Below are 25,413 nucleotides of genomic sequence, written 5' to 3'. Positions count from 1 at the left end.
GGACAAATATGGCGTAGCTAATTGTAATATTAAGGATGCCTACCTTGCTGGAGTAGGTGTGCCCATCGGATGCGCATACAGGGCTGTTATGCGCCATGGGGCAAGGTTTACACTTTGCCAAGTTCGCTGCTCCTGCCCAGTGCTTGTGGGGCAGAGTTACTTTCTTCTGCCTCAGGCTGTGAAACAAAATGAGACCGTGGTTAGAGTTAAGCAATACACTGATCCTTGCTCTCTTTTAAATGCACTGAAGCTGTAATATCCTTAAAGCTTGAAAGTTAAGCGCTCCCATTTGTGGTGGTTTCATTTAATTCTGGGCACAGGCTTGAAGCTCGGGATGCTGCAATTTAACCAACAATTCTGCACTGAGAGGCCCCAAAGGAGCTATTCCACAGTTTCACTTCATGGTGCAGCTCGCTGGTCGCCAGTCATTGGTTGGCGCCAGTGTACTGCAGTCATCCAGCAACACTCTGAGGATGCATCCCTCCCTGCAGAAAGAAAACGCACTGCAAGCAAAAAAGTTTCTGCAGTTCTCTGACTGCAAAAACAGATGATAGCATATAATCCTCGCCACATCTGCACATATGGTTAATGCCATGCTATTTTGTCATATGTTCTTGTTTTGTTCAGAGATACTGAATGTAAACCAGGATGCAAGAGCTTGAATTTGGGCAGCAGGTAAAATCATAATTTGAGCTCCCAGTTTTCCGTTTTTACAGATGAATACAGACAGAAAACAATATTTTTCCAGAATGTATTTATTTTTACACCCGAAAAATATAGAAACGTGCTTTTTGTGAGTGACTTTCCATGCTGTCCTCCTTTAATTCAGGCCAACAGCTTCATAGATGAACAGCATGGGAAGTTAAAAAAAACAGGATAAGATTTCCTGAAATATAGGCATGTGTTAACATATATTGGTATAGAATGCTAATATTTACCTGCCGGTGTAGTGTTTTGCTATATTCGACTGCTTAATTTGCTAAAACACTACAGTCGTCAAAGTATGCATGCATGTTTATCAGTTAAATAAATGTGGAAGTATACAGTGGCGGCCGCTCCATTAGGGCGTTGGGGCGCCACCCTACTGCTTTCTCGCTGCGCCAGAAACAGAAAATAAAGCGGTATTTAAAATACCATTTTATTTCCTGCTTCTCGCTCTGCGAGAAAGCAGATGTCAGGGGTATGCCTGGTAGGGGGTGGGTGGGAGGGATTGCCTGGTTGGGGCGGGGGTGTGGGCGGGTCAGAGAGGAGTGGCTTGCACCACTCTAAGTGCCCAGACTGCTTGGTCGGCCCCCAGGGCCGACCAAAGCAGTCATGCGTCATGTGCGTTTTCTCTATGTAGGCTGCATGCAGCCTACACAGAGAAAATGGCGTCCCTACTGGTGCCTGGCTGGGCGCCGCCCGGGGCTCAGCGCCAATCACAACCCTGCCTTCACAGGAGGGAGGGAGCAGCATGCCTATTCCTGTGTTTGAAAGCAGCAGAGGCGGCGTGGGACCCGGCTGAGCAGCAGAGGCAGACCCGGACCCAGCCGAGTAGCAGAGGCAGATCCGGTCAGGTAAGTTACTTTTCACATCTCCCCCCCCCCTCTCCCCTCCAACACCCACGCGACCCCCACCCCAACACCCGCGTGACCCCCCCCGAATATTAAGTGCCGCGAGTCGCGACTGCTTCTTTGAACCGTAGACTGTAAATCTAGTTATGCCGCATTTCCCCATATCGAGGACTGTGGGCAAGACGTTGTCCTGTGCTGCTCTCATGTGTAGGCAGACGAATGGCCTTCTTCTGTCGCTGGAAGAGTTTCATAGTTTAGCACTCAGGGCACGTGTTTTCTACAAACCTAACCGCCCCTTTCTGGTGCAACAAAGCACATCATTGCTGCACTTATTTAATTTTTGCAGTTTGACATTGCGGGATGGTATTGGCGCACTTTACATGAGCGCCGGTTACAATACACAACAGCGCATTCATTTTTCTACGGCACGCGGAGATTAAGTGATTTGCCTCATAATCACAGGATGTTGAACCGAAACCGAGACTTGGTTCCATAGCTCAAAAGTCGGCAGGTCCGCCCCATCCTCTCTCTCGCAACAAAGCGAGAAAGAAAGTGATTTGGGAAGGAATGTTTCTCCTTCCTGAGGAATTAGTGGTAGGAGGTCAAAGTTAAAATGCGTCACAGCAGAAGTGCATACATGTGTGGGGGAATGCCTGCTGAGTTGAATGTCTAATGTGTGTCTTAATGGTGTAGTAGTCCTCTAATTCGCCTTCCGCACTCAGTAATTCCCTTTGGAGCCTCAGGAGGTTAATCAAGTGCGATGCTCGTTGCCACATGACTAAAGTCAACAGACACCTGCGACCTAAACATACTGTAAAACCACCTTGCTAAAGAAATTGAAGTACAGTCATGTGAGTTTGTCAGATATAAAAATAGAAGCCGTCAGCACTCATGGGGTTTGCCGGCATCCTGCTGAGCGTTTCCCCTTAAACTGTTGGTTGATGTGTCTCCGTGCTCCCCTGGCAACTGAAATCTGGCTGTATTTTGGACTCATGTATTTCATTTACACGTTCACTGAGTGCCAGCACTGGGCCAAGCTTCAGAAACATAACGATAGAAATGTTTCTGACGCTAAGCCCTGCTGGATGGTATATTGCTTAGAGGTTCGTGGCACTGGCAGGGCCTAGCTTCAGAAACATTTCTATCTACATGTTGTTATATGACATCCCTTTATTAATGTAATAGCTGCACTTTCACAATTGCTTTATTAACCTTCTTGCTTCTCAAATTTGCTTAAAAATGCACCATTTACCCACTCTTTTTTCAAAATTTTCGTGGGGGAAAACCCCCGAACCCTCCTTAAGTTGTTTGGGCTCACTTGCTGCGCTCGCCGCTGTGTACTCAGACAGAACGTTTACGCCCCACCACTTTCAAATGTCACCAGCCACCACTGCAAGTATACCATTTTACCACTCCATTTATTCTCAAAACACAAAATAAATATGGATAAAATCTAATAAGATGGGCACAAAAAAAATATGGATAAATACAGACAGAAATGTTAAAAAAATAAATACCATAAAACTGGGAGCCCTAATCATATTGAAGAGACCTCGTGACTATTAGAAGAGTTGTTCCTCCATGTAAAGTAATTTTTACATGCAATCTGTGAGGCAGTAAGAAGTATAATTTGCTTGTTAATTTTGCTGTACTTGGTAATAAAGTCGAATATGACAGCATCACAATATTAATAAATGTATATATTAGTACAGTTGATCTAAATACCTAGGGTGACCAGATATTGATTGAAGGAGAGACAGGCCACGTTAATCGGGCTGGCTTCCGGTCAGCGTTTCTAACTGGTTTTAAAAAAACTCTGATCACTGCTTTGTGTGAATTTAAATTGTAATTGAATTTTTATCTGAATCGGAAGCATTGGGGGGAACAGTGAACGGGGAAATTGCGATGCGATGCTTGGCTAAATATGTGAATCGGACCCTAGAATCCCAGTAACATTGTGAATTACACTCCTGTACTTTTCAGCTGCTTTTAAAGTACATTTTATTCACCTGCAGGGGGTCAACGCGGGGGAATATCTGGCAACCCTCGTTCTCACTCACTTCTGCTGTATTTCGCGGTCTAGTGGCTGGAGGGGGACACAGCTGCTGCGCAGCAGAGCTGATTGGCTGCTCAATCGGAAGCAGCCAGCCTTATTTTTGACGCTGGAGCGTACGCGCAGCGGGCGCGCCAAGGCTCGCCTAAGGCAAGCCCGTCTGCGCCCGTCCGCCGCCGACCGGGGCTAGGGGCTATGACCCCTGGCCCCAGTCTCAGATACTCTGCCTTAGAGCTACTTAACTTGGCCGCAGGACCTCAGGGGCTCAATAATGCCACCATTGCCAAATTGGAAAAAGAAAATATTCTGAGACAACAGGGGCCGAGTAGTCACACTTCACCGAGGAAAACCCCTCTGAATAGCAGTGGCCCTGATCAGTTTCCGGGTTTAAAAATAGTGGTCTTAAATACAAGATCACTACAGAAACACTATCTGGAAATGTTCACGCTTCTCCAGGAGGGGGATATCGACATTTTGGCCCTAACAGAGACATGGCTGGGTGATACCTCTGCCCCGGATATTATTGCTGCCCTTCCTAGGGGATTTGATGCCCTTTGGCACAACAGGCAGGACAATAGGAGAGGGGGGCGTGGCAATTTTTTTTAAAACCAGGCTCATGGCCACAAAGATCATTGCTGAGAGCATTGATAACACTGATTTGTTAGGAATTAAAATCTCCTTTCAATCTTCTTGTTTCCTGCTCCTGGTGGTCTACCGTCCCCCTGAGGCAACCTCGAGGTTTCACAACTACCTTACGGAGACCGTGTCTGACCTCAGCACCCGTTACCAACGTCTCATGGTGGTTGGAGATTTCAATCACCATTGGGAAATAACCCCGAGAGAGCCATATGCTAAACAGCTTGAAATGGCAATGTACTCCATGGGGCTTATCCAAATGGTCGACCGCCCAACCCACATTAAAGGGCACACTCTGGATCTGATCTGGTCCTCCGATAGGCGGGACAGGCTTATGGACATTCAACCCTGGGCCTGGTCAGACCACTTTCTGATCTCGTGCTGGGTGCCCGTAGACGGCCCACCTCCACTAGCTCCTCTTGAATGGAGGAAGGTGCGAAGTTGGACTAAAATCCAGGCCGAGAAGTTAGGGGCTATTCTACAGAGGTTACCCCCACCTGAGTTTGGCATGGGTAATATTGATCTAGAAAGCATAACCCTCACTAACACCTTACAAGCTGCCATTGATCAGGTAGCTCCTGAACGCTCTGAACGAATCCGACACAAAGGCAAGGGGGCTCCCTGGTTTAATGAACTGCTAAGGGAAAGGAAACGAAGCCTCCACCAAGCTGAAAGACGATGGCGGAAAGTTTATGACTCTGTTGAGCTAACAATCTATAAATCCCTCCTTACATTGTATAAGAAGGCCATTTTATCCAGGAAAGCTGAGTACTATGCAGAGCGTATTGCCAGCACGCCCAACATTCAAAAGGAGACTTTCAAGATCCTGAAAGAACTTAGCAATAAGCCTGATATCAACCTTGCAGCTGCACCCTCGGACTGCAATGCTCTTCAGGTCTTTTTTCTTCAGAAAGTCTCTGATATTCTCCTAGAGATTAACAACACACGGATTACGATAGGTGCTTCGGAATTGCCCACCTTTCCATCTTTTAAGGGTATTCCTATTACCAGCTTTTCGCATTTAGACTCAAGGACTCTTTCACTTCTAGCCGTCGAGACCAAATCAGGCTCCCCTTCTGACCCTTGCCCCCCTCGGATCTTTAGAATGGCACTCCCTGCCTTGGAGAATCAGATTCTCATGCTCCTGAATAAATCCCTGGCAATCGGGCAGGTCCCCACTAATATGAAGGAGGCCAGAGTTATTCCTCTTCTAAAAAAACCAGGGGCTGATAAGGCTCTATTAAAGAATTATAGACCTATCTCTCAGCTCCCCTTCTTGGCGATGGTCTTGGAGAAACATGTCCCGATTACTCTCTCAGCATTTCTGGAAAAGCATGAGATCTCCAGGTCCTGCAGGCAGGATTCAGAGCCCATCACAGCACAGAGCTGGTTATGTTGTCGGTCCTGGACGAACTTATACGAAAGGCCGACAATAAAGAACCGAACGCCCTGATTCTCTTAGATCTGTCAGCCACGTTCGACACGGTTTGCCACCATAAGCTACTCTCCCGTTTGGCAAACTTGGGCTTTCAAGGACAGGTCTACAAATGGCTAGAATCCTTCCTATCAGGACGTACACAGAGGATCCAATTGGCTGAGCAAGTATCGGACAAGGGCAACATCTCCTGCGGGGTCCCTCAAGGTTCCGCTCTGTCCCCCCTTCTCTTTAATATATACCTACAGCCTTTAGTGGCTGCGTTAGCCAAAATGGATTGCAGAGTATTCAACTATGCAGACGACACTCTCTCATCCTAAGGATTGAGAATTCGGCCCACGCCCAACAGTCTGCTCAGAGCATTCTCAGGTTCACAGTCAACTGGATGACGGCTAATTCCTTAAAGATCAACCCTGACAAGACGGAGGTCCTTGCCATTTCAACCAAAGGCCACCCCTGGAGTGATCTTTTTTGGCCCCAGGAGTTAGGAGTTCCTCCCATTCCAGTACCTGTGGTTAAAAGTCTGGGCATAAAGATCGACTCTGAACTTTCTATGACCAATCAGGTTAATGCGGTGGTCGGAACGTGTGTCGGTCTGTTGCGATAGCTGAGGAAATTGGTTCCTCTCCTCTCGGCCTCGACCATGAAGACAATCGTAACAGCTACTATAGTCTCCAGACTTGATTATGGTAATGCGTTATATGTCGGGCTGCCCCAAAAACTTATTAATAAATTGCAGATAGTTTTGAATGATGCTGCTAGGCTGATTTTCAGTTTGCCCAGAAGAACTCATGCCACTCCTTTGCTGAGTAAACTGCATTGGCTTCCGATTAGGCAAAGAGCCAAGTTTAAGGGTTTGTGTATTACTCACAAAGCCCTTCATGGTCAAGCCCCAGAGTACATAAAAGAACGGATACTCAAATACGTGCCAGGACGTGTGTTGCGTTCAGCGGAAGCTAGTAGACTAATTTGCCCTCGTTTCAACTCTACTACTAAAGGAGGGAGAGCTTTCTCGGTTCTCCTGCCACAACTTTGGAATCAGTTGCCCGGAGAGCTACGGAAGGAACCTAGACTTTTACCCTTCCGAAAAAAATTAAAAACCTTCCTTTTCAGAGAAGCATTTGATATGGTTGTATAACCTTCCAGTGTCTGAGGACCCAGCCTGCTACGTTGTCTGTTTCTTCCTCTGTCTGAGCGCTATGAGACCTGTCGGTATATATGCGCCATACAAGATCAAATTAACAATTGAGAAGCAAAAACTGGGACTGGCCAGACATAAATGCAGGACTAAAGCCTTTAGTCTAGTTCTGTTTCTGGCCTGTCCTGATTTTTGCACAGCCTTGTAAATGTGTGTGCATGTACACGTACCATTAACCATTAGCTATGACTAGACCGCCACCGTACGTCTTCTGCAGATAAATTAATTAAATGAGTTCAGACTTTAGACAAACCTGTGGAAAGGAAAGCATACATCTCAATTCTGCGTTCCAGGATGTCTTAACCTCTGTCCTTAAAACCAGGACATGTATTTAAAATGTAAAAAACGCCAGGACTGTCTTCTGAAAAGTGGGCTGTCGTGAAAAAAAGGTGGGCATTGGGTCACCCTATAAAGAACGTGTTAGTGGGCCACCTAGTAAAATCATCCAATTTTGTGAGTATTTACGAGAGACACCTCTTTAGTCGACCTGCTACTGTAGTTTTGTTCTGGTTACAATGGGGAGGTGCTTTCTCCACTACCTCACTCAATAATCAACATTATCAGGCACCTCTGTTTTTGCTGCAATCCACAATAAAGCTAATTTTGTGAGCATTGCCGCTTCAATTGAATTGTTACTGAGGTTTTGTTCGGATTATAACAGGAGGTCTGTTTGCCCCCTCAGCCCCCCACCCCTACACATCAATGTTACAAGGTGCTTTACGCACAACACATGTTACAATCATGAATGCTCCCGTGCCACTCCAAATAAGGTGTGTTAATACACTAAGCTGCACTTTTGCCAGTCCCACGGCAGCAAAGGTGCAATGCAGCAGTATCATATGATCCATGCCCCAGTCAGGACTTCTGACATCCACCTCACAAGCTGGTCCTTTATTTCAGACAATGCACACCTTCCGGAGAAGGGGCTGGTCTAGCGGCCTCAAGTGCAATAGCGGCACCACCCAGCCGCGGCATGTGCAGGTTAGAGAGGTGGGGCAGTGGGAGGGGGATCTCGACAGATGACGACGAGGTAAAATTTATTATTTATTTACTATCCCCTTGTGGTCGCCTATCGAATACCCCAGCCCCACCGCTCTTACCTGCACGGGCCGCGGCTGCCACCACCCCCTCCTTAAGTAAAAGTACAGAGTTTATTTGCGCTGAAGCAGAGCATTTAGACTCAGTTGTGGAGCCTAGTTGTGAAGGATCCAATTGCATTCCTTTGAGATGGACCGGGTATCCACGGGGTGTGTAATTTGCGATTTCGCACCCAAGCCCTAAGAGGAGAGGTGACCCTCTCCTTGTTAGCCTGCAGTGTGATCTACCCTTCTTAGAGGATACAAAACCATTTACCAGGGACCACAGCCAATAGTATGTTATAATCCTTTTCAATTTATAAGTGCCTTATGGCAAGCTACTGAACATTGCTGCTGCGAAGACCGGTAAACGAGAACATGTAAGCAGTCCTCTGCTGACCATTCCACAGGCTTTCTGCTTAATACTGTCTCACCCATTCATGTGATGCCAAAGAGCAACAGAGTGCAATGTGATCTGCTTGCAGAGTGACAATCATCCACAGAAACTCAATCCTGACCTATGCCTATCTCAGTCGAACTTCTCCATTTTATGCCTGTATAGCACAATACACTCATCAATGGTGTGAGCCAGGTAAGCGATGCATTAAGATGCACTGTGTTAAAAATCAGGAACCCCTCTACTGGACCTCTCTGCGAGGCATGCCCACAGATACCTTAGACCAATGAGAACCATGGCACTCTGCAATACGTTTGCACCATATCCTGGGGGGCACACAGTGAAGCCATTGATGGCCTTTCTACATGTGTGACTGTCTGTATTATGGCAGAAGAGAATGTGCAAAGGAATCACCTCATTTGCATGGTGCCTCCTCACCAGAGAAACCCTTTTTATCTTGCGCTAGAGTTATTTTGGGCCTCCACAATCGATATTGCAGAAAGGACCAAATCATTGTCTGTAAATTGATCCATAATATCTATTTATCCAAATATGGTACACATTGCACTTGCTGGCATTTTCTGTAATCTATCTCACGATGAAGTATCATCCACTGTACCCTACTGCATACTGAGTTGTGGGCACTGCTGCACAGGAGCAAGCCTGGCCACATTTATCTAATACCATATAAGCTAGTTGGCTGACTATGAAGGCTACCTGATGGGCTACATGGCCATCTGCTGAAGGTCCATTGTGTGCTACTAAAGGCAAGGAATAATGCTATTAGTGCTTTCCCTGTACTGGAGACAGCATGGTGGGAAAAGGGCTCCACTCTTTTGCATGGGAAAATGCCATACAAATGTGTGAACACTCTTTTGTGAATACATCGGCGGGCCACTGGCAAAGACTATTACAGAAAGAAAGTAAGTTCAACTAGCTGTTATCAATGTGCCAGCCATCGTGCTAAAGATAGAGCAACCAAGAGTTTGTATTCATTTTTTAATGTCCCACCCACTCCGCAACACAAGTCTGAAAGTACATGCTGATGAGAAAGCGACTGAGATTTCGGTTAACAGTGAGATTGCCCTAGTTTCAAGATGTCCACTAAGGCTCTCTTGCTTGCTTAGCATTTGCAGTCTTGAGAAGTATGGATTGAACTGCTGTATCTCAATATAAGTGCAATTCTTAACAACCTAAATAATTTCTCTTATATGTCAGTCTTCCAATGGGTTTAATGTGATCATAGTATGGATTTTTTCAATGTTTTTCAAAACCAAGAGCATGGATCATTCTCGCAATCAGCTAGTATTGCCCCTCAAACCGATAAATTCTATAAGAATTGGTGATACAGAAGAGACGGTCTCTCAGCTTCTGCATTCATTCTAAAAACACTTCATCACAGTAACAATATCGGATGAGTATATTCCAGGGATCATTCAGTCAGAACGTTTTTTTATTAAACCATTTCAGCTATGCAACATTTCATGCAGAACCAGATACACTATAATACAACTGAAAGAGGAATTTAACAACAAGAGAAATATCGTCTCAAAGGCGGAGCGGGACCAGTACAGCAAGTGAGACACACTCTAAAACCCTAGGTAGGCCACACAGTGTGATTTACTGTGAACGGCACCGACTCTGCACTTCCTGATGTGTCACCATAGTGAGAGGTTGCAGGAAGGCCAATTACCTCACTCCAAGTGGAAAATGAGACAGCACTAAGGTTCATCATTTGGCATTTGATGTAATGGAAATGAATTTCTGAGAACTGTTTCTCTAAACATTTGTGCATTTTAACTTGGCAATCGGGAGGCTGCTCCTTCTGCGCAGCCAAAGCCTGGAACGACCTTCCGCTCCACCTCAGACAGATAACATCGCTCCCCATCTTCGCAAGAAACCTCAAAACCTGGCTCTTCGACAGACCCCCTCCTTGATGGAATGGAACCTGCAAAACCCCCCCACACCCCCAGCGCCTTGAGACCCTTACGGGTGAGTAGTCGTGCTTAACAAACACCTGATTTGATTTGATTTGAGTGGTGTTGCCAAAGGTCAAATGATTAAGGGACTCATTACGATGTTAGGCGGAAAGCCGATGACCAGCTGTCGGAGGCTTTTCACCCGATGTGGTAGGTTTGCAGTCTGACCGCTGTATTAGGATAACGCGGTCAGAGTGAAACCTGGGGGGGATTCTGAGACTGTTGCTGTGTTGGACAGACCCCATAATCCCTTAATGACTGTGGCTCTGACGTCGGGATTATGATGTCCGTTTTCGTGTGGAAAGTGACATTGGAGGCCCCTAGTAAGATGCCTTTCCCCCCTGGACCTCCATAGTGAGGCCTCCCCCTAAACATCCCTGCACCATGTGACAGACACTGTGAGGGATGGTGCAGGGATGTTTAGAAACCTCCATTTGTCAATGGAAACTTGTACTGCGGGCCTTTTTTCCGCCTGCCGCACAAGCTTCCATTGACAAATGGAGGTTTGCGACCACCCTATGGGAGGTTGCATCATAATACTGAGGTTGGAACCACCGACCTAAGCTTGGAGGTTCCTTTCCGCAATGTGTCGGGCAGACATAAATCCACTTGATATCGTAATGAGGCCCTAAGCTGTGAAGTTATTGCTAAAACTACTTACAATTTACAGGACAAAACACATTTATATGTTTTGGGCAGAAATTGGAAATGTAAAGATTAAGGATGGAGATCCAAAAATGAGAAGAAAGGAACTCAGCCGTATTACCCAAACGTGGACAAATGTTGTGGCGTGGCTAGGGATTTAATCAGCAAGAGAGACTCAAATGCGATCAGAAAAATACATTCAGAATCAGTGGCAATGACTAAATCATGGTACCCCTACGGCCAGTGTACGGCAAATGTTGCTGGGGGATATAATATATATGATCAAAATTAGAAAAGTTAAACCTATTAAGGTGAACATTCCTGTTATATCATTGAACTTCCTAAATTAAAGTGTTGTCTCTGTTTCTTCTATCTCATAGCTTTTTCTCTTACACACTATGACTCAAGATTCTCATTAATCTCATACCTCTCTTGTGAAATTTTCTCCCGGTTGAAATTCAATTGGATTTACCATAGATAGTAAAATATGCTGCAGATGTTTCCATTGGCATAAACAATCCGTGATAGGATCATAGGTACTTCATAGGATCACCTATGTAGTATGAACCTCAGTATCTTTCAGTTGTGGCATTTGATTCTTGACTTCGTAGGATGGTTTGTGGAATCTTATATTGGCATACGGGGAGGGATTCAGGTGTGACAGAAGGAATAGGGAAAACAGTAGCGGTCCGTGGAGGGAGCGACGGTGGGGCAGTGAGGCGGGGCAAGGGAAGGACAGGGTCGGGAAATGTAAACACCGGAATATGGATGAACGGAGGTACACATTTAAATAAGTAAAACGAATTTCGTTGCGCGTGCTGCATCGCATTTTTGGAAAACTGAGGAAGTCACTACCAAGTGCTAAGATTGTTTAAATGGCTGCAAACACCGATCACTTTGAATATCTGGTAAATACATATTGCAATTGGTATAGTGCCAACAGTAGTTCCAAATATAGAGTTTAACAATAGGAAATATATTTGACTTCTATTTAAATTCAGGCAAGATACAATCATGGTCTAAGTTCACCAACCAGCAATATCTATGCCCCCGATATCCGACCTTGGACACCAGTAGAATGCATATGTTTGCACTGCCCCCAAGCTGCAGAGATATTGGTCCACAAGTGTTACGCCTCTCGGGAGTGTCTGGGTTGGAATCTCAATAAGTCTGATATAACCAGAATTCTTGGTTTGAATGAGGATTACAGTAGTGGATTGTGGGTTTTTTCGGCATGAAAGGGGCAAGAATAATTATTGCTCCACGTTGGAAGAATGACCAAACTCTGCGGGCAACTACTTTGTAACAATAAATATGTGAGATGTACTACTGTGAAGCCTGGGCCTGGAAGGTGGGTGATGTGGTGTCTGATGCCAGTATAGGTCATATTTAAAACAAATATAGCTTTTTAAAGAGATTTGATTTGATTTTTATTACATACAGTGCAACAATGTTCCATACGCATCAAGGTGCTATACTCAGAGTAGTCTGCTGCAAGCCAGCAGCAATTCCAACGTTTACATATTAGTAGGGAATGCATAATTAGCATATAAACAGGTCTAAGTACCTTTCTTATAGGCAAGTGTGCATTGATCACAGTCAAAAGCTGGGGGAGGGAGTTCCAGAGTGTAGCTGCAACAACTGAAAATGCTGTTCCTGTTCCTTGTCCTGGAAGGTCCATATGTCGGGAAACTGAGGGCATGCGGCATGTGGTTACATCATTGCTTCTAGTTCCTTGAGGCTCATGGTTTGTTTGGTAAAAGTAATCTGTGTATTAGTTTAAATAAAATCACTGTTGCTGAAAATCCTTTCACTTGCATTTTGTATGTGACAAAAATGTGTTGCTCTACTTGATGAAAACAACATTATCTGCAATTTTTAGAGTTCAATGGCCTCCTTCAGGGATTTGATGATCTTTAGGGTAAATGCTAGAATGAGAGGAATCAGTTTCACTGCTAGAGGTCTTTTCTTTAAATGTGAATCCTTATATCAGTTGGGGCTTTTGTTTCATCCCTTACCCAAGCCCAGAGGCCAGCAGAAGCAGTAGCTGCCAAGTATGACAGCATCACCATGGTACTTTCAAATTCAATGCAGCGACCACCGGCACCCAGCAGCAGCAGCCCCTTACCACCATTACAATCAGGAGCAATGATATGACAACAAACCCGACCCTTCTGCATAAACCGTCTTCTGGGACATCATTTTTAATATCTTCATTGAGATAGAGGTCTCCCAATGAAAGGAAGTTTTTATTTCAACACTTGCTATGTCTGGCAAGTGCAATCACTGAGTGGTATGTTTTCAACATTTCTTTCATAAGATTGACTTTTATGTTGCCCGGTCGATGTGAAAATCTCTCAAATCGCTACTCGTTTAGCTGTGCGAGATGTGAAAAACAGAATTAGATCTCAAACTTACAATGAGGTAGGACATCTGGTATCAATTATGAGTAAGGCTCCCTGTTTTCCATTTTTACAGATTTTTACAGATAACTACAGGCAGAAAACCATTTATTTTTCTGTCTGCATTTATTCTTAAATGTGGATAAAAACAGAAATTTGGTTTTTGAGTGATTCTTAAATGCTGTCATTCATGATTGCCAGAACAATAGCTGAGCGAGTTGACAGGTAATGGGATGAAAGCAGACATAAATGTTAGTAATGAGGCTTAAGCAGCAGGGGAAAGGGCAAAATGTTGATACAAAATGGGAATGCTTTTATGTAAGTGCGTTATTTTATCATCTGTGGGGGTTCATATCATTGAAACCTGTCGTGGATTAAAATGAGTGCACCTTTATCAATTAAATGTGGAAATATACTAGTACCAGCTTATTTTTTCCACAAAACCCAAAATAAATCTGGATAGATACAAATAAAATTAGCAAAAAATATGGAGATTCAATCGGATCCATGGCATCCGGGAAAACGCCGGGGCCGGATGGCCTGCCAGCCGAGTATTACAAGGTATACCGTGAGTCCCTTACGCAAAACCTCCACACTCTATACACTACAGCTCTAGAAGAGCGAGAGCTACCACCCTGGAAGCGCGAGGCGTATCTGGTGTCCCTATTAAAACCAGATAGAGATCCCACGGCCCTGGGTTCCTATAGACCCTTGGCCTTACTTAATACCGACTATAAAATACTTGCCAAGGTGTTAGCGGACAGACTGGCGCCGGTCGTCCCCAAGCTGGTCCATGCCGACCAGAATGGCTTTGTGCCCACACGGAGCACCTCCCTGAACTTGAGGCGTTTTTTTAGAGTGGCGACAGATGCTATCCAGGAATGGCCCAGCGCAGGGTGCCTAATATTAGACATGGAAAAGGCATTTGATTCTTTAGAATGGGGCTATCTGTCTGCAACATTATTAAAATATGATCTGGGCCTAGGGTTCCTCCAAATGGTTAACTTACTGTACACAAACCCCACAGTTCGTGTGCGAATGGGGCCGTACATATTGGACGCTATACCGGTGCGCAGGGGCACCAGGCAAGGGTGCCCTTTGTCCCCCCTCCTTTTCGCACTCGCAATAGAGCCCCTGGCAGAGGTGATGTGCACTACATTGGGGGACGGTATACCTCTGGGTGATGCAATACACCAAGTATCACTCTACGCGGACAATCTCCTAGTCTATGTTAAAGATATAGAGAGGGTTCCTGACCAATTAGCAAACCTCTTACAGAATTTTGCCACAATCTCTGGGCTGCGAGTGAATGTTGATAAGTCCTGTATATATGCGTTCCGCGAGCGGTGGAGATCAAGGCTTCAGCCTTAACGGTAAAAGGGTGCAGTGGAGAGAGGGCATCTTCCGCTACCTGGGGATCCAGATCTATCGTCAGCCGAGAGACCTGTTAGACGGGATTCTGCGGTGAGCCTTAACAGCAATCCGGTCGCAAATGCGATTTTGGGGCACGCTTCCGCTAGCGGTATCAGGCAGAGTGGCACTAGCCAAGATGGTAATCCTTCCTTTTTTACCACACTAACTAAACTAGCCAGGGACTTCATGTGGGGAACGCAAGACACAGAATGGCGCTGGTGAAGCTATACTTACCTACAGACCAAGGAGTCCTTGCTGCGCCTTGCTTTGAGCACTACTATTTGGCTGCTCAACTGCAGTGGATAGACCGCTGGCTCGCAGACAGGAATCGTGCGGACACGGCAACCACACATCCGCCCCACTTGCTGGAGCAAATAGTCAGGCTTTTTCACCCTGCTACTAGGCCTAAAACGCCAACGCCATGGCTACTAGCGGGGGCATACAAATGCTACCGCAGATGTCTGTATATCACCAGAGGCATCATTCCCTATGCGCCGGCAATACTGCTGGAGGGGTATCCTAGCGGGCCTACAGTACTCAATTCGCAATCAATCGCGGAGTGGCTAGAGGGAGGTCTCCAGGCACTAGGGGACCTATACTGGGATGGAGCGCTCATACCGTATACGTATCTAGTAGACGACAAGGGGTTCCCACCGGGACAATTCCTTACACATTGCTCACTGATAACCACATTAACAGCCAGATGGGGGGACATGACTACTGAACCGAGCCCCCACCTCACCATACAGTATCTGCATGTCATGGGATGTGGAAGGCATCTCGTACGCTGGTTCGCAACATCCCTCAGGACCCATGCGGCATTAAGCCTAGACCCACTCCGTCGTAAAAGGGAACTAGACTTGGGGCGACAGCTAGTAGATAAAGAATGGACACGGATACTAAAGAGCCCGACACGCATACCTAGAAATATGAGGTTTAGGCAAATACAGTTGGACATTGTCCACAGGGCCTACCTCACACCCACCATGATCAATCGCTACTTTAACCACACAGACACGACGTGTCCGAGATGTGCTGAACCAGGGGCTGAGCTGATACACATGCTATGGAGCTGCCCCCGAATAAGTGTATACTGGCGCACACTAGGTAGACTGTTACACACATGCACAGGCCGAAAACTGTCCTTTGAATGGACAGTATATCTACTACACAACTTTAAGAGGACCCCTGCCACTAAGGTAGTATCTATGTTCCTGGATTTGGGTATAGTAGTTGCTAAGTGGCTTCTAACTAAATGGTGGAAAGCAGAGGATCCACCATATGTGCGAGCTTGGCGGCATTCACGACTAGCATGGGCCAAAGCAGAAAGCATCACCATCAAACGCGAAGAAACATTGGGGCTGCGTAAAGACCCCATAGCAGCTTGTTGGGACACCTTCTTGCACGCGCTGCTGCGAGTTGAGGAGGGGGGATCTGAGGAACTAACCGATCATGAGGAAGGCGAGCAGACAGCATGAACAGCACATACCATTAGGGAATATGCCGCGGTACTCCATGAACACATATGGGCCAATTGAGTGTCTGCGCAGGCGTGGACATCACAAATGGGATATGATAAGTGCTGGATTAACAAGGAAATACAATGTAGGCATGTGTGGGGACAAGGGGAAAAGATCATATGGGCAGGACATTCTTATTGATTTTGTTATTTGGTGTCTCATCTGTTCAAAAGCCCAAGGTGAATGAACTGGAAGGACGTTTGCGACATGCCACAGCTGTTCCATTTGCATTCCATTGTATCTCGCTGTAACTCTGCACAGTGTGTAATCATGATTGGAGGGCAGATATTGTCATTGCTTTCTCAAAGGAGAAACTGTTGGATACATACGACCTGCACGTTACAGACTGTGTACTTGATATAAAACAAATGTTATATTGTACTGATGGCCAATGGTTATGCATGTATCACAGCCTGGACTTTTACTGTAGAAAACAGTTTTATATGCCATTGTTACCTTTCACAAGAATGTAAAAATCAATAAAACAGATTTAAACAAACAACAAAAAAATAACAAAATATAAATATGGATAAATACAGCCGGAAATGTCAACAACAAAAATAACATTAAACCGTGAGCCCTAATTATGAGATTTCCTTCTATTACATGTAGGGAATAAGTGAGTAGATGTACAGTTAATATGATGGGCTCCCTTGTGCTCATGCCGTGCACTAGTTACTGCAGTGCTCTCGTTGGACCCAGATGGTGCGCTTCATCAGAGGCTTCGTATCACCATATTCCTTCCCTGTGCGAACATCATGGAAGCCATGATTATCACGCGTTAATGACACACAGAGGAAACTCTACTAATTGCCTCCTCCTAAGCCGGAAATATTGTTTGAACTTGTCTCCTCAATGCGCCTGTTGCTGTCTCCTCTTTTGATTTCATTCACTTTTGATAGTTTTTGACATTGTGCAGATGGATTGTGAAGGCGATAAATTTCCTCTGTGATTCTATTGGTTTCGAAGCCGCCTTGAATGACATAAATTGTATTAGATTACAGAAGAACGTACTACATATATTCTGGACATACTCAAGAAAAAATTGTTGCGTCTACCCCAATCAAACAGAAACAGTATTAAAAGCTGGGTGGGAGATCTGGACCCTATGGAATCATGCCCTTCCAGGAGACAAGGACATATTGGATGGTTTACAAGCCAATTGAGGGTATTTGAGAAAAAAGGTTCCACCGGTCTTAAACTTTGGCCTGTGTATGTGACATAATCCATTTCATATTGGGACCAAGAATTTCCTTTCAAATAAGGCTGCTACTTATAGTGCACGATTCATTTTTATTTGTAGATATAATTTCTTAAGATTGAATTGATTGACTCATGGAACTGAGGGTCTAGCCAAACATTTTTGATTGTATTACTTGTGAAGAAATTAGATGCAATTTTACTTCTGTTGGCTGTCGCTCTACATAGCAATAGCCAAAGTTCCAGGGTAGTAAGCTACCCGCTGGCAGTAGTGAGGGCTATATACATGCAATTACAAGACAATACAAAGCGCACTCAATCTCATGTCACATCAATTGGCTTGTGAAATGGCTTTTTGATGCCTTTTGTGGTTCATTTTCCGAGTAAGAAGGTACACATGGGACGATGTCTATTTTTTACAAACAAATTTGAGAATATTTTCTTTGAAAACACGTAGCATCATCCTCACGCCTTAGCGCGAGGCGAGGAAGGGAACATGTTTACGACTCCACAGAACCGTCTCAGTTTATGTCAGAATGAATTTCACCTGAGTTCATAAACGACAAGCCCCCACTTTGTAAATCGTGTGCCTCAGATCACATATTTGCTTTCAAAGTGCATCAGCGCCTGTGATTGCTTCTGAACGAGGTTCGAATTGTTGAAGCACAGCGTATAAAGGACTTTGTTAGTTTGAAAGCAATTTCTTGAACTCCCCTACAACACAAATCTCCTGATGCGGTGTCACATTCAGATATGGCCACATCAAGACCCCTTTCCTTTATTCCACTCCAGCTCTCCTCCATTGTGCGGTTTGTCATATTGATAAATTGGGCTATTAGGAGGCGGAAAGCACCCCATTAAAGCGGTAAACCGAGCGCATAAGTAATCTCGAAATGATCAGACGCGCGTCCCGCCCACCCGGAAGTAAATCTCTGAACGCACAATCGGTTGACTTTCTAGACGCTCGGTTCTCTTCTGAGTTTATGATAAAGTTAGAGACTGGAATATAATTAATGTTCATACTGCAGTCGCCATGTTTGTTGTGGCATATGGCTCACTGATGAAACCAATGTGTCGATCCGCACATTTCTCAGCCGAATGCTGGTCGTAAACGAGAAAAACAAAGCATATATCAAAGAACTAAAACATGAAACAAACTAAATTGTTGACAAGCACCACATACTAATGCAATCGCACTGCTGAGCAGCAAGAAGTGGCATGTGGCTGTTGCACCCTTTGCAAGGGGAAATGAATCAAAGACTAGCTAAGAACGCAGCAGTGCCCTTAAACACAATAGCCACTACAAAGGGTCTAATATGCAACATTGTGCAGGCAAAAAACCATAACAGTTCGGGGCTAGTTCTGTTTACAAAAATCTCTCTGTTCCCTTCCTTGGACCAAAAGCGACAACAGGTTCCAACTCAAATCTGCTCCATGACTGCCACAAACCAGATAATTGAGGGGGACAGTTTAAGGATGAATCCAACAAGCACTGCTTCTCATCAATTACTTGTCGCTGGACAGATTCATTAATGTGTTGAATGGTTGTAATGGTTGAGCCAGCCAACTCATTGGAAACTGCAGACGCTGCTGCCTTCCTAATGAGTGAAATCGTATTTCATCTCATGAAAAAGAACACAAAATCGGATTCCCATGACCAATTAGCCAACATGTTGCAGCACAAGTTGTGGGGCATCAAATACTCGACTATTAAAATGGCCTGTACTGAGTATGGTCTAGTAGAGGAACAATATTTCAATAATGCTGATATAAGATATCGCAGAACAAGCATGTACGTATACACCTAATCACAGGGCTTTAAGTGGGCCGGGTCGCACTGGTGCTGTGCACCGGCAGTTTTTTTTAAAGGAGGCCTCGAAATGGGTCTCTATCGGGCTCTGTTTTGTGCCCTGGCTTAGAAAATCCGTTTATTGTGGACTGCAGTTACAGCAGGCACATCGATGTGCGTTCCTCACTTCTCACTAGTGGAGAAGTTACTGTATGACGTCATATCAGGTGAGGGTTGTAGGGGAAGGGAAATCCTTTAAAGAGTAATTTTCTCTCCGGATTTCCCTTCTCTTTTTGAAACTCAGGAGCAGCAACATTGTCGTTGTGTCACCAGGTCTTTAAGTAGAAGATTTTTCAATATTATATGTAATAAGCCATATTTGCGGCTTATTTATCTTATGCAACTAACAATCATTGCCAAAGCCAATAGTTCCAACTTGTTGTAGGTATGATGTTACTTGTTGTATCATATATCTGGATGCAATGACAGAAACAGCAAAATACAAGTTGGGTGGCACACTATGCTAAGCACAGATTTTTTGCTTACGTATTTTAAGCCACGCCCTTAATTATATTGGCCACGCCCCTTTGAGAGACCCTAGAGTTTTTTCATCCCACTTAAAGCCCTGCCAATCATTTGTTTTCTTATTACAGGCATTTCCACACTGGTTTGTAATACATTTTTGCCAGCGAGTAGTGATGTCTGCAGGGTCAGTGGACTTACTGATCACACTTCCTGACAGTTAGAACTGGGGGTCTCTAGTTGGCTGAGGTAGGTACCTTAGGACAAATAGGGACCCTTGTTTCTAAATCAGGGAAAGGAAGGACACCTTCTCAGATAGCCCCTGCTCACCCCCTCGGTAGCTTGGCACGAGCAGCCAGGCTTTTCTCCAAGGCAAATGTTTAAAGTATGTGCAACCACGCTCTCAGTAACACAGTGATAACACCACACAGGGATTTCACTCGAGTTTCATAAAAAAAAAACTAATATATGTTTATATAAAAAAAGATATACAATGAGACCACACAATAAAAATCCAACATATGCGGATTTGTAATATTTCACCTTGCCCGTTATTAGGCCAGCAAGCACTGGTAGGTTCTTGCAGTATCAATGAGCCATTCTTGATGATCTAATGCAGTCCTAATGCAATGCTATGCAGTTCGTAATGCAAGAATCAGGCAATTCGTAATGCACCAATCAGGCAGTTCGTAATGCGAAAATAATGCAATTCGTAATGCAACAATCAAGCAGTTCGTAATGCAAAAATAAGGCACTTCATAATGCAACAATCAGGCAGTTTGTAATCGAACAACCAGGCAGTTCGTAATGCAAAAATAAGATACTTCGGCACCGATCACGGTTCTCTGGATGGTTTCTATGCCACTCTTACTGACTCGCGGTCAGCTATTGCCAAAACTTGCCCCAAACACTGTTATGATGGAAAACAAAGTGCGGTTCCACACTCCGGCCCCAGTACTGCCACTCCCCGGCACGTAAAGGCCGTGATACGGACTTGAGCGGAGGCTCGGGCTGTAAAGATGGGAAAGGCCCAGAGCGTTTCTCTCGTAGTCCGCACCCCACCCCAGGCGGCGACACGCACGCTCACTCGCTGAGCGTTACCTGGGGGTGCGATCTCACTTTCCTCTCCCTTCCTCACGACTTGGGCCTCCGGTGCGACTTCGTTGATCTTTGGGCAGTGGAACTTGGGCTTCCCCCTGACGGGGATGGTTCGAGGTCCCTCCTTGGCAAAGGCAGGCTCGGGCCAGCGGCACAGCTCATCTGGGGATGCCGGTCCGGGCCGATGACAATGACGATCGCAGCACTTCTGGTCATGCTGTCGATCGAAGCAAAGAACACGGCTGCTCCGGGACACACAGTCACGGGGCAATCCTCACGAAGGTCTCAGGCTGCAACAGGGCACACGAACACAGCGTCGCTGAGACTCACTTGAGCTCCGGGTGCACACAATCACAGGGCAATCCTCATGAGGATCTCAGACTGCACGAAGCACATGCACACAGCGTCGCTGAGACTCACTTGATCTCCAGGTGCACACGATCACAGGGCAATCCTCATGAGGATCTCAGGCTGCACGAAGCACATGCACACAGCGTCGCTGAGACTCACTTGGACTCCGGATGCACACTATCACAGGGCAATCCTCGCGAAGGTCTCAGGCTGCACGAAGCACATGCACACAGCGTCGCTGAGATTCACTTGGACTCCGGGTGCACACGATCTCGGGCAGTCCTTAAGCAGGTCTCAGGCTACAAAAAGCACACACACACAGCGTCACTGAGACCCACCTGGAAACCTTTATGTTCCTGAGTTTCCAAAACAGGGAGCCAGCTCTCCTTGGGCCCCTGGGGACAAGTTACTTCAGGACACAGCACACAGCAAAGTCCCTTAGCCTCTCCTTGGTCAAATCAGCAAACTGCAGGGCAGCCCCAGAACACACAGCAAGGGTCAGTCCTTTTCTTCAGTCTCTTCAGCTGTTTCTTTCTTGGCAGATGTTCCTCTTGGCCACGAAATAGTTTCAATCCTTTTCAGTCTTGATCAGTCCAACGTTCAGGGGTTCTGCTCTCATAGTTATACCCCTAAATGTCTTTGAAGTCTTTGTGTTCAGGGGGGCACTGACACCTGTCTATACCAGTTCTGTGTGTCTCCCTGCCAGTGACACCTTCTTCCTTTGATGGTGGGGGTCTGGGTCCTCAATCACTCAGCAGGAGATGGAGCCATTGTTTTATGGCAGCAGCCCAGGCCTCTTCACCCCCAGGGGCTACTCCTTCCCCCTACACTCCAGATGCAGGCCAGCCTGTTGCTGTCTCACCTCCTCCCCTGGGTCAGGACATTTCCCAGATCCTATCACATTCAAATCCAGACAGTCAATCCACAACCAGGCAGAGACACACAGAATTGTTAGAACAAAAAAAACAGCCACTTCTAAAAGTGTGGTTTCTAAACACACAATGCAACCCCCCCCCCCTCAGAAAACATGTGTTATTAAATTGTGAATTCAGGCACACTAAACTTCCCCTCTCCATCTTAAGCCTATGAGAAGATAGGCTGGAAACATATTACACAGCCTCCCCCATACTGTCCTATGGGAAAGATGGCCTTGCAACAGTGAAATAAGAAATTGAGAGTATTTCACTCTCAGGACATGGTACACACCTTAGTACATGTCCTACCTTTCACATACACTGCACCCTGCCCAGGGGGGTACCTTGGGACTACCATAGGGGTGTCTGATGTGCATAAAAAGGGAAGGGTAAGGCCTGGAAAGTGAGTGCACTTGTCAGGACAACAAGGCAGTTTAACAAACTGTGTGCAGGCACTGCAGTGGCAGGCCTGGGATCTTTCTTTCAGGCTACTGGTGTGGGTGGTACAATTAGTGCTGCAGGCCCACTAGTAGCATTTGTGTTACCAGCCCTGGCACACATTTTATTTACTTGAGTTTTATATAGCGCTGTGTCGACCCGGAGGTATCAGAGCGCTTTACATGAGGAGAGTTACATAGGTTACAAGTTACACATTGTTACAGAAGGTACGTCAATTACAAGTTACATCCGTTGGTTCAAAGCATGTAGAGGGTAAGGGGGTAATGTAAAAGGGCGACAGGGAGGGAGATTAAGCGGAGAATTGGCACAAGGAAAAACCGAGCAAGTAGGGGGAGGGAGGAAAGGAATGGGGAGGCAAGCAAAGAATGAAGGAGGGAAGGGGTGGGGGGGTAGGAGACACAGCGAGGAGACGAGGAAGTAACTGGGTCTGATGTCCGGCTGGATGGGAGACAGCTCCCTGCGGTAAAGGGAACATCCCCATTCTTCCAATTAGTGTGATTCCCTTGTCACGGTGGACTCTCTCAGCGGGGTCGCTGAGACTCCAGAGCATAGATGCTGGATCCCTCCCCAACAAGGGGAGAGGAGTGCTTTGGTCATGGGCACACTTAGAAGGAGGGAAGAGGAGGGGGAGGGGGTAGAAAACTCAGCGTGATCACATAGTGCCCTTTACTAGGGACTTTACTAGCAAAACAAATATACCAATTATGGACAACCAATTACCATTACACTTTATACAGGGAGCACTTGCACTTTGACACTGATCAGCAGTGGAAAAGTGCACAAAGCATCTATGTTGGCAACACCATGTCAGAAAAAAGGTCTAGGTGGAAGGCAAACAGTTTAGGGAACTTTAGCCAAAAAGGGTCAAGTCCAACACTGTTGCTCCTACGTTTCAAGACTCCCACTTCGGCAGACTTCTGCAATTTAGTATACTTAAGTACTATTACATGTATAACATAGCGTCAAAAAGATGGATGATATTCAGGTTTAATTTTATAATAACTGAGAGTCCATGAAATTGGAATCTTGAAATATATAGGATTTCACGATCAAGTGCAGTTGCAAATTGGAAACCACAACCTTTTCCAGTTGGTTAATAGGGAAGAAGTTGTGAGGCTCAGTGAAATGTACATTTAAATTTGCAGTTACAGAAAGTTCCTTAGTCCTAAATAGAATTCCAAATGCATACATGGATAATCCATTCTTGCAAATATAGCACACTTTTGAATGATAATCAGATGTACTTAGCTCTTTGGGGATTTGTGATCACATATATTTATTGGGATACAATAGTATAATGTATGGACCTCCTGTATGGGAGAGCACACCTGCAAACTCTAATGAGCCATCGGCTTTCGAGGCTAGACATGGATGAGGAAATTACAAACGTGTAGATGACTTCTGCCTTGTGTTTACAGTAGAAAGCACCCTGGCAGAGACCAACTGTATTGTTGCAATCACTTTCAGCGTCACGTAACCCATGCACATGCAAACACTTCTCATGCGTCTCAAGACTGCTGCTATTTTTTGAAGTCACACTTGTTTATGTACCTTTCACTGCATGTATACTTTAAGCTCTGGTTCTACATATTGGATTTTTTGTTGTTTTGGTGTCATTTTATTTATTAAACTGTACTCTTTTTTCTGAGTTTGGGATTTTTCTTGTGTTGTGTTATCACTTTATTCCTGTTCCACTGTTGCATAAATACTTTACACAGTGCCTCTAAGTTGAGCTTGAATGGTTTGGGGCCATGCTGCTGAAGGGTTAAGCATAGGTTTAATTTGTGACTTTTGTTGTTCATCCTGAAAAGAATTGTACTTTTTATTTGAGTGGGCTTTCCACACCCTTTCACCTAATAACCCAATTTCCGACATTGTGTTGCACTTGCACAAAGTTATGTGCAGCTTTCATCAGGGGATAAAGGACAAATGCAACAAGACAGAGAGGAAATATTTGGAGATCAAATGAGTAGCTGAGCATTAAAGAAATTGCTGTCTGAAATTAGGTAGAAGAGGTAAGTGGGATCTGCAATGAATGTAGGTGTCAGGCATACAACAGAATTAGAGGACCAAGCAATTTGAGCATTTAAAAAAACTGCATGATCAATGCAATGTATGATGTATTTTGAGGAGACTGTCTGAGACAGGTAGTTGAAGTTAGGTTGTATGCCAGGCTTATTATTGAATCTGCTGCCAAGATGACAACAGAAAACCTCAGTCTTTTTATGCAGAAAGTTCTTGCCGGGGTCCCTCCCTCCATGAGGGTGTCACTTTTCACCCAATAAAAGTGTAAGGTTCAAGAAGATCATATGGTGTAAAAGATTCTATAGTGACGACTTCTTTTATGTGGTGAAGTTAATGGTAAATCAATGATGCAATCTCCCCTAATTAGTAGATGGTTTGACAGAGCAATGGCTTCTAAAGCACTGAGAGGGTATGGTATTGCTTGTAATACAAAACCGCAAGGATCTCTGCCTGGGGTAAATACATTTGTCTTTCTTTTTACCAGAATAAGGAAACTGTCTTTACACGTTCTCTACTAGAATCTCTGCCTCTTTCTCTATTATTATGGGTCCTCCCCCTCTGCGAGAGCTTCTGTCTTCTCTGTCATCCAGAAGAGACTGGAGTTATGTCATTGCCATTCATAAGTTACCTTATTATATCTTTGAACAATGGAGTTCCGCCTTCTTTTATGTCTAGCTCTGCAGGGCACCATGCCCAACTCGGGGGCCTGATAAGGCCTGTGGCAGAACATGAAAAGGGGATTTGTGAA

General features: G+C 45.2%; 1 protein-coding gene across 1 annotated transcript in view; it reads right to left on the bottom strand.

Annotated features, from left to right (window-relative positions):
* The window catches only part of SPOCK1 (SPARC (osteonectin), cwcv and kazal like domains proteoglycan 1), a 1,975,354-nt gene that overhangs the window by 769,323 nt on the left and 1,180,618 nt on the right, over positions 1-25,413 (bottom strand). The window contains exon 5 of the mRNA XM_085618015.1: positions 44-176. Within this exon, the coding sequence (XP_085474141.1) occupies positions 44-176 (133 nt within the window). The remainder of the gene's footprint in view (positions 1-43; positions 177-25,413) is intronic.

This window comes from Triturus cristatus, chromosome 7 (assembly GCF_964204655.1).
Source record: "Triturus cristatus chromosome 7, aTriCri1.1, whole genome shotgun sequence".
NCBI classification, from domain to species: domain Eukaryota; kingdom Metazoa; phylum Chordata; class Amphibia; order Caudata; family Salamandridae; genus Triturus; species Triturus cristatus.
This window is presented reverse-complemented; position numbering and strand designations above follow the sequence as displayed.